Source organism: Protopterus annectens, chromosome 4.part1 (assembly GCF_019279795.1).
Source record: "Protopterus annectens isolate FY-2018-M chromosome 4.part1, PAN1.0, whole genome shotgun sequence".
NCBI classification, from domain to species: domain Eukaryota; kingdom Metazoa; phylum Chordata; order Ceratodontiformes; family Protopteridae; genus Protopterus; species Protopterus annectens.
In genome coordinates this window covers 34,738,742-34,749,780 of record NC_056734.1, presented here as the reverse complement: position 1 = coordinate 34,749,780, position 11,039 = coordinate 34,738,742, and the positions used below count along the sequence as shown (strand labels likewise).

Genomic DNA, 11,039 nt, shown 5'->3' with positions numbered 1-11,039 from the left:
TATATTTCCCATCAAATACAAATGACAGTACATCATGTATGCTCCAAATATAAAATCATGTTGTTTAACATAAACTTCCCTATTATAATTCAGCTTCCCTTATTTTCACTGGAAGTATAGACACCGGTTCATTCAACCCAGGTGTATTCAAGGCATCTAATCATAATTGCCATAATAAGTTCTTGTATTCTAAACTAGATTCTCACCTGCATTTCTTGGGTTCAGAGTTACTTTTCCAAGATACCAAACTTAAAGCTGTTAAATGTGTTATATACAATAGAATGTTTATACAATGTATTGTTCAATTTATATGTTTTAATATTGTATAAGTGCTCATAAATTTTCTTACATAATGTGTATTCTGTTTTACCAACATAAAAAAACTCAGACATCCTGAGCACACAGCAACGTAAATTACCCTGTGGTTTTACAATTACCCATATCTAATTTAACTTGACTTTTTAAACTATTTGGTAAAACTAGATAATCCTTAGTAAGTATGTATGGGAACTGTTTACAAGCACCACATTTAATTTTCCTTCAATTCCTCTTTATCTTTCTTTTGTATCATTCTCTTTTGTACATTTAGGGCCATGCTCTAATAAACTTTTGAAATTATGGGCTGGCTTAAATACAAAACTGGGCTCCTTACCTAAAAACTCATATGAACTTGGTTAGTTTTAAAGATATTCCAGTTGCTATTAATTACTGTTTAAAATGTTCTGGCTCAATCATTGTATTCTACTACAAGCATCCATAAATAGAATGGCTCAGTTTTCACTTCAACTGAAGTACTAGAATTGTCTAAACAATTTTCCAAACCTATACTAAGGATGGGTTTTTATTTCTCCATCTATTAAAAACCTCCTCTATAATTACTTTAATGAATTTTAACAGACAACCTCTCTCTAAGAAAATAGTCTATAATTTTATGAACTCTTCTTTCAAGTTGTCATTGCTGGAAGTCATCCAGGCCACCATGATACTTTGCACCTCAATTAAACTCCTCTTAAAACTCATTGGGCTATTAAAGTACACGTAAGAGTTACTGAGGGTGGGCTTTCTATATATTTTTTACACAAAGCCTTTGCTGTTAAAACTTAAGGTAGAACTTATATATATTTTTGACACAAAACCTTGTCATTAAAGGTAATCCATGTGTCAAAAAAAACTCATACCCTTATAGCTAAACTTCAATGAAAATTTAAAATACATCATAGTGTTGCTTAAATAGCTGATAAAGTCTGCAGTGAGCTCTTCAGGACCATTCCATAAAATACAAATGTCATCCAGGTACCTCAAATAAAGTTTACAATATTTATAAAAGGCTGAGTTGAACACATAGAAATTTTCCCATGCCAATAAGACCAGGTTTGAAAAAAACAGGGCACATGCTACTAATTGAAACATGATAAAGCCAGTGGCTGCCACTACAGGTGTACATTTTAAATTTAAAATGCCTTTATGCATTATTGGTATTCCAAAAGTGTTGGTACCAGTTTTTTTTTTTTTTTTAGAGTCAAGATAGATAATATATCTTCTTGAATTCTCCATCAATTAACAATTCCTCTAAAAATGAATAAAAATCAATTTATGTTATGGGCTTACCATAACATATATTCATTTTTAGAGTAATTTCTAATTAATGCGACAAATCTGGATCTTTCTTGACTATAAGAAAAACACTGGTTCCAAACATTTTTGGAACACCAAAAATTCATAAAGGCATCTTGAATTTAAAATTTACACCTATAATGGAAGCCATTGACTTTATCATGTATCCATTAGCCACATTTATTGATAGGAAATTGATACTCTTCTTTTTTACTAAAACCCGTCTCCTTAAGGATTAATGGAATTTTTTTGGGAGACTGAGCCCAACCACTTGGTCTAGGAATTTAGGATCTCTAACTATTGATATAGTGAATCTGTTCATGACTATTCACAGAGATGAAGGGTTAGATTTATTTCATGAGAGCTTGATGTCTTGTTCACTTCTGTCACCTCAATATATACAATTAATTACAGATGTGATGGAGAAAGTTTTAGACAACAATTTCATTGTTTTTTTGAGTGTGAGTTTTTCAAACAAGTTAGAGGAGTCGCTATTGGGCAATATCTGTCCAGATTTTTTCAAACCTGATCTTATTGAAATGGGAAAAATTCATACCTTTCAACCTCTTAGAACAAGAAATCTAGACAAAGCCATAAATAATGGAGTGCAAAACAAATGGACAATTTTGAATATTGTTCTTATAAACTTAAAAAAAAAGTTGATAGAATAACAGGTTTGACATTACCATTAGTTTCTGAAGGGTATGAAGTCTGAAACTCAGATGTCTATTATTTTCTGACTTCACCCTTCAATGATTTGTCAACAATTTAACAGAAAAAGACAATTTTATGAGACACGGATGAAAAAATATGAGGCACAGATCTGGACATTCTATAAAAATCTGTAAAATTGAGAGGTATGGAAAACTTCCAAGCATTCAACTCAGCCTTTTATAAATATGTAAACATTACTTGAGGTACCTGGACAAAATTTTTGTTTTCTGGAATGGTCATAAAGACCTCATTGCTGACTTTATCAGCTATTTAAGAACACTCCAATATATTTTACATTTTCATGGAATTTTAGCTATAAGGGTATGAGTTTTATGGACACATTTATTACCTTTAATGACAAGGGCTTTATTTCAAAAATATATAGAAAGTCCACCTTTATTAACTCCAACTTACACATTAATAGCTATCACCAAATGAGCTTTGAAAGGAGTTTAATTAATTGGCAAAGTATAAGGATGGCCAGGATGACCTCCAAACAAGAACACTTGAAAAAAGAGCTTTTAAAATTACAGGGTACATTCTTAGAGAGATTATCCATTATAATTCATTAAAAAAACTGTGGAGGAGGTTTTTAATGGATGGGGAGATAACTATAACCCTCCTTGGTATAGGCTTGGAAGATCAAACAGACAATTCTAGTACTCCAAATGAAGTAAAAACTGAGCTAGTCTATTAACAGGCACTTATACTAGAATACAATGACTGGGCCAGAAAAAAAATTAAAATAGTAATTAATAGCAACTGAAATATCCTGAAAGCTATCCCAAGTTTATATATACTTTTAGGTAAAGGGCCAGCTTTGTATTTAAGACAGCTCATAATTTCAAATGGTTATTAGAGTATGGCCCTAAAGGTACAAAAGAGGACAATACAAAAAAGAAAGCTAAAGATGGGAAGGGAACAACTAAATGGGGTGCATATAAACAATGCCCATACATACTTATTAAGGATTATCTAGTTTTAGAAAATTGTTTAAAAAGTAAGGCTAAATTAGACAAGAGTAATTTCAAAACCATGGGGGCAATTTACATTGCTGTGTGCTCAGGATGTCCAAGTTTTTATGCTGGTAAAACAGAATGTACATTATGTAAATACATTCATGAACATGTGTATGATATTAAGACATGTAATTTGAAAAAGCAGTATATAAACATTCTATAGTATGTAGCATATTTAACAGCTTTATGTTTGGTATTTTGGAAAAAAGTAACTCTGAACACAAGGGGGGAGTAGGAAATCCTGTTTAGAATATATGGAGTTATTGTGGCATTTAAGATTATATGCCTCAAATGCACCTGGGTTGAATGAAATGGTTTCTATAATTCCAGTACTGAAAATGAGGGGAGCTAAATTATAATAGGGAAGTTTATTTTGAACAACATGATTTTATATTTGGGGCATACATGATGTACTGATATTTGTATTTGATGAGCAAGATACATTTTTTGACTGGATGTGTATAAGGTAAATATGGTAGCATTTTAGTGGAATGGTTATTTATTTATTTCAAATTTTTACTGACTGATTTTTGATGGATGATTCTTTTTATTTTAAAAATTGTTTAGATTTTATTTTAAAAATTGTTTAGATATATAAGGAAGTGATGTATGGCATTTTTTATTCTGATGAAGTTCTGAGTTATGGAATGACAGCGCTTAATCTTGTTCAATCAGTTTTATTTAAAGAGTGGATTTCAATGGTTGTTCGTCTCTTCGGCTCTATAGTGTTTGAGGTAATCCAACTTTCCCTGTGATTTCACAGCATTTTTCATCATCTTTGGCCTATTTGGTGTCACACTGCTTACCCTGCTGTACTTGTGCAAATGAAAAGATCAGTAGTTACAATGGCTGTACTACCTAGACCCACTTATGTAGTAATCAAATTTGTAAACATTTCTGTCAAAAAGATATTCATACTGGAAAAAAATAAGTAAAATACACTTCAGATTCAATAATTTATATGGACAGTTCTCTGTTTTCACTTCATTCTTTCTTTCTTTCATTCTTTTAATTTGAATCTTTGATTTATGCTGGAATTCATCATTCAAAAATTATGAAATATTGCATACATAAAAAGTGTCACATAGAGCTATATGAAATAAATGAGCAATTCAGTTTGCTGCTGAAATAGTCAAGAAATAGCTTACCAGGAGTAAAAGGTGGGTAATTTAGATTATTTTCTTCACACCCTTTATTGGAACCTTTCACAAAGTTTGAGATTTCATTCATATCCTAAAATACGCAAACAAATAATCTAATTTTAAAAATATTTCATTTTCTTATTTTATGTAATAAACATTAATATGTCTGCTGAAATACACAACACATATAACCAGTTCTCTGAAAGACCACAGACCAACTTTTAAATTCTGAAGTAGAAAGATACAATCTCCAAACAATATAAAATCCTCAATGTAAAATAAGACAATCATGAATTAAAAGAGTGAATAAATAAAAACCTCAGTTATATGACCTTTGACTACTGCACAGCCTGTATGCTCACCTAGTGCAAATACTCACTTTAAACATAATATTCTCAACCTCTTACTGAAATGACAAAACAATGTTTATACATAACTGCTGCCTGTACAATCCAACAAGTTGCATGTGTGCTTTCACTTTAGTAATTACCACCTCTGTAAAATCTGAATGTATAAATGTAGCTGCCATTTGTATATAAATATAAATAGAAATGTAACTACTCTGTGTTTGGAATTTAGTATAATGCAATGTAAGCAAATGGAGCTTTTCTACCCAGGCCTCCACTGAAAATGGGTATTAGCCAGTTGGCCTTTCCAGGTAAACAAAGGCAAATAAATAAATAAATGTTCAGAGAATAGCGTACCTTCCAGGTAAATTCTATTCTCCCTGAATTCCTTTGCCGGAAGATGTCAAGGTAAGGTATAGTCGACAATGGTTCTCGCTACTGCAGCACACTACTCAGAACTATTTCACCAGGTACACAATATCCCCCATGAGAAAATAATATCTTTAAACTGATAGAGCTACAATCTTCTCTCTTACTCATTACTTAAGTACTCAATTGTTCTATTAAAGACATATTAATTGAATCATGCAGGAATCCTCTCTACCTAATACAAAATGGTACATAACTATTTATATCTACATAATTTATAGCATGTATTCACGTTATCAGTATAATTTTTAAAAACAGCAATTCTATTTGCAACATTTATTTACAGCATTTGCATCATATTGAGAGACCACTCTGCAAAAGACTATCACAGTATGTTATACTTGCAAGTTGAAGACCTCAGTTTGAAGCCCAATAGATGGGCTGTGAGCCCTTAATATGTCATCTGCAATATGGGTGGTTGAGCCTGGTCTGCATTTTCTGTGAATGTATAAGGGTGCAAGTAAAGTTATCTAAAAATGTTTGCATTTTCATCTGTTGTCTATTTATTCACAATAGTCAGTCAAAGTTTGTAGCAGGTGTCAATTTTTAACTAAGAATGTTGGTAGAATTTCATTAAAGATAGTTCTCACAATTGCCAAGTATTTCCTCTGAAGTTAAGGTCAGAACAAAGTGCTCTCTTCATCTTGTTAAAAGCAGTGGCTGTCTCTAGTTTCTGTAAGCTTAAGGTATACCTTTATTGTTATCAAATCTGTAAAGGGAAAAACCACTGAACAAAGTGGGGTATACATTTTGACAGTGCCCTCCTAATCCAAGAATGCCCTCACTTGACTCATACTGGCAAGAATATGTCACGTCTTATATCAAGTTTTTCTAAGAATTACCACCCTCCCTACGAATCACATAGCCTAAATACATTACCTCTGTCATAATTAGTATGGTCTTCCATGAAAACAGTACATACTGCTTACCAAGATCTGGTTAAGACATTCAATACAATACCCCACTGAGGTATTGTGGACAAACTCACTGAATTAGGCATAAATCCATACAGAATATACTGGATTAATAGTTGTGTCACAGATAGGGCCCAAGAAATCAGAATTGGTGAGACCACCTCCAGCAAGAGGCAGGTCACCAGAAGAGTATCAAGGGGTTCCAGGTTTGCCCCACTCCTGTTTGGCATCTAATTCTCAGAGGTCAAGGGTAATGTCAGAAAACCTTGGCTCACCAAGTTCAGAAGCGGCTGCAAATTGGGAACTATCATAGATTTCCTCCATGACTCTAACATTCCCTCATGACTCCATCATCTTGCAAGAGTGTCTAAGCAGACAAATGACAGGTGCTAAAGCCACAGATTAAAGCTCAATACAAAGAAGTGCATTATAGAGCCTTTTGGGAAAACATCCACCCAGGCAAACTACTCCATTGATAAGACACTCCTAAGAGCTGACCCGTTAGTTAGAGATCTAGGAACACATGTAGACAGCAATCTGGCCTTTAACCAACATGTAGCGAAGGTAGTAAGAAAATCATTCTACATCACCCAACTTACAAATAAGAATATGGCATCCAGGTCCAAGGAAGTTTTATTACTATATGGCCCATTTAAGGCTTATCACTGAGTGCAATGCCCCTTCGTCTTGTACCTGACTAAACATATGAAATGGTTAGAACAAGAGAATCTGGGTATTTCTCACATTTTCCTGTAAAAATTGCCTTAGACCCCTGTCTCTACTGTCTCCTATAGAGTTGGTGAGAGGCGATTTGTGCTTTGTATATAAGCTATCTCTAAATCTATCCATGACGGAGCTTTTTGCAAATCCACAAAAAGCACAGCATCAGAAACAGTAATTCCATGGATTTAAACTCTGCTTGTAATGTAAACAGAATATAATGACAAGACAGATATATGTCTCAAAGGACCCCCATGCTCTGAAATAGGCTTCCAATTCATAGAAGCACAGTCCATCCCAAATCTTATTCAAATGAAACTTTGACCATTGTATGGGAGATCATAAATTCTCTCCTGGGCTGACAGACACTGAAAGTAAGGATTCCCAAACTAACCCTCTCACACATATCTTTCTAGTAATTAACTAACATAGCCCACCAATTTAGCTGTGCATATTACAAGAGGATGCAATTGCATTGAGTTGTGAAGCTATGCTTATAAAGGCCTTGGTGGTTGTTAGTATAGTGTACACCTATGAACCATTGAATATTGTATAACCTGAAATTTAGCTAAGTGAGAGTTCAGTCTTCAAGACTGATTGTTAAATTGTCTTGTTACGTGGAGAGTCTCAATCTTGTGAATGTATTCTTCTTCTTTTTATTATTATTATTATTATTATTATTATTATTATTATTATTATTATTATTAGTCTAATTATTATTATCATTACACCATCTAGGTAAGTGTCAGAGTACTTGAGTTGTGGTTTCACGACTCCATAAGAATATGGACAGTTACTGGCGCACCATGCAGCATTATACTGGAAAAAGACCTCCGGTGATTAAAAAACAATGATTTTGTTTGGCTTCCTCCATTAGAGATCTGCCAGTATCACTTTGTTATATCTATTGTGATTAAAGACCTTTCCGTCTCCAATCTTTCTATGAACTCAATAACCTTGGAATTGAGTAGTTACCAAATTTTGAAATGTTGTTCAGCTTCCTATAATCATTACAGGACAAGACTGCTCCATCTGGCTTTGTGACAAATATCACAGGCTATTCCATTCACTTTTTGACTTCTGCAACTCCCATTTCAGGCATCTTCTGTACTTGCTTTTGCCCATCTTTTCTCTATGATATTGCTAATCTATAAGATTTTAAGTTAAACGTTATCCCTAAAGCATCCTCAGTATGATGCTGAATCTTGTTCTGTCAGGTAGATTTAAAAAGCATGCTTTTATTTGTTAAAGTAATTCTCTAATTTTCTCCTTTTGTGACTTGGATAATGTGTCATCTACCTGAACTGCAAGCATAAGTGTCACTTTTCCTTATTCAATAGACTTATTAATTTCTGCTGGTTAACTTGAAATGCGTGTATTTCTTTCTGGGTTTTCAGGCTCTTGATATTGTATACCCATTTTTATCCTCTCTTAGCAGTCTGTTTAACCCTGTCATTTGCATTGTTTATTTATTTATTTATTTATTTTACTATTTCAATCTGACTCTGCAATTTAATTAAAATTTGTTTTCTGCAAACATGACAGAAACTATTACCTGGTTTAATGTTTTTAGCTGTGAGTTCCCTGTTGATTTACAAGGCTGTTATTACTTTCAAACTATCTAATAATTTAGTTTATTACTTTATGACATTTTTAAAAGTGGTTTTCTTCTATTCCAAAGTTTCTTTACCAATATCTGATGGCCCAGAATAGTGACTTGTTTTATTATGTCATATAATGACTCATAAGTACTAAACCCTATTGAGGTCTGTCGAACTTCTTTAGTGACATACAATAAGCATGGTATTAACTGGTCTTTTTTTTAGAATGCTTTTTATTGAAGATAGCTTTGTGGCTCTGTCTCTCTGTCCCTCTGTGGTTCTGTCTCGCAAAGCCAAATTTAATAAAATGATTCTAATAATGACATGTGGATGATATTTTTGTATTTAAGTAAAATATTGTCCCTCTGTCATTAGTGAGATAATACAAACAAACACGCTTGCGCACACACATACACACACACACACACACACACACACACACACACACACACATACGTGCACACACACACATACACACACATGCACACACACACACACACACACACACACACACACACACACACACGCACACACACACACACACTCACACACACGCACAACTTATCTTTCTTCAAGCTGCTTTTTCACCAGCTATCTACAAAAATCCTACATAGAAAAAAAAAAACAAGGCAAACAGGAAGCATGTTTATATTCAGATTGCTCCACTTATTACTGAAAGAAGATCCGAATGCAAACCATATATGCATATGAAATACTATACCAACAACTCCTGGAATCATAACCAAAACACTCAGCTCTACTGCTAGAAAGTGTACACAATAAACTGACAGAAGAAATAAGAAGCTTACGGTGAACTGTATGCAAAGCCAAAGCAAGTTTAGCATTTCCAAACCTGGTAGCACTTTCACAGTTTTCATTCACCTATCATCATCCAACTTTTCAGATAAATGGAAAATGAAATCACAGTGGCACTAAATAAATTCACAAGGAAAAAAAAATTCTCGAAACAAACAACTTGTAGTTTTCCTGACTAGCCTCATGAAAACGTCATTCTCCACTTTATCACCTTTGATTTCCAGCCATATTCTTTTCTTCACCACTATTTTAATCTTTCTGTCAAGTACAACCCTGACACTTCCTGAAATGAGGAAAAAGCCCTGTGATTCCTAGCCAAAAGAAAGAATACAGAAAGCATTGCATCTACAGTGCAAGTCAGAGCCTAATTTGCAAAGTCAGTTTTCACATTACAGTACTTGCAAACAAAGAAAACTGAAATATGGTTAACGCATGCTTTTCTCATTTTAAAGAGCATGTAATCTCTTCCCGATGTTCAGACCACTGCTACATTCCAATGCACCCCAAACATAATAGTGAATAGCAGCTTTACTAGTGAAGTGATCAATGTAAACAAAGTGAACAGCTTGTACACAGTACCAGGCACTGGCTGGAAACAGCAATACATTGCCTCACAACAAGAATTAGTAGTTATAGCCATGCAGTTGCTTAGCATCCCGAATGAAACACTTGCACATCTGTAGGAAAAATGCAGTTGACATTATTACATCTGTGAGGGAAAGGGCTCCTTTTTGCTAGATGTAACCTGTCAAGGCATATTCATATTTTGTACCTTCATTCAATTGCACACTAAGCAAATTTACCCATCACATTTTACATTGCGAGAACAACAAGCTGTAACACTCTCACACCCTCAGTTAAATTCATTGCCAATTAATATACAGCTCCTCTTCTTCATTTTTTGTTTCTTAGTCTGATGCCTCCACTGCAGCAATTTTAGTAATGCTTCTCTGTAGTAATAAAAGGAGGAAAGTAGCTTCCTTTTCATTCACAACATTCAAATAGGATAGACAGCTGTGTTAAACCTGTTGTGTAGCCTTCACTGCTGCTGATTATAGTCTGCTCATTTAATCAGCATCATGTGGACAAACACAGCACCAGCTACATATCAACTAATAGAGGTGGCTCTTTAACCTATGCCCTGCAGCTGTTTTGATACTTATATATACCCACTTTTCTACAATTCTTATTGTGTTTCTGATTTAGATATTTATAGTAAAGACTAAAAAGTAAAAAATAATAAAAATATAAAAACATATTTTTAAAAAAATAATATTTTTATTGAGTCGTTCTAAAAAGTAAAAAAAAAAAATAAGGAATAAGAGTGAGCACTTTGTAAAAGAAACATAGGCCAATTGATTTTAGAAAATCATTTGAGGTTGCTTCTGCTGATTCTGGTAATGAGGTACCAGAAGAAGTAGCAGAAATCAGCAAAATCAACATTACTAACAAACAAATAGCATACACTACTGTATACTTATTATGGCAGTATGGGGGACATATGCACACTGCTGTCACTGTTATTCTACTTAGATTTGGAATGTTCACATACTAATAGTTATTGTCACATTTTTATGTAACCATTCCATGTAAATATTTAACCATATATATATATATATATATATATATATATATATATATATATATATATATATATTTACTAATGTTGTTAAACCAGCCATTCTGAGCAGATGAGTATTGCTGTCGAAGATGTTGGTAAGAG

At 33.5% G+C, this 11,039-nt stretch overlaps 1 protein-coding gene across 1 annotated transcript in view; it reads right to left on the bottom strand.

Moving 5' to 3' along the window:
• The window catches only part of LOC122800743 (maltase-glucoamylase, intestinal-like), a 1,506,799-nt gene that overhangs the window by 1,095,759 nt on the left and 400,001 nt on the right, over positions 1-11,039 (bottom strand). The window contains exon 14 of the mRNA XM_044069982.1: positions 4,496-4,580. Within this exon, the coding sequence (XP_043925917.1) occupies positions 4,496-4,580 (85 nt within the window). The remainder of the gene's footprint in view (positions 1-4,495; positions 4,581-11,039) is intronic.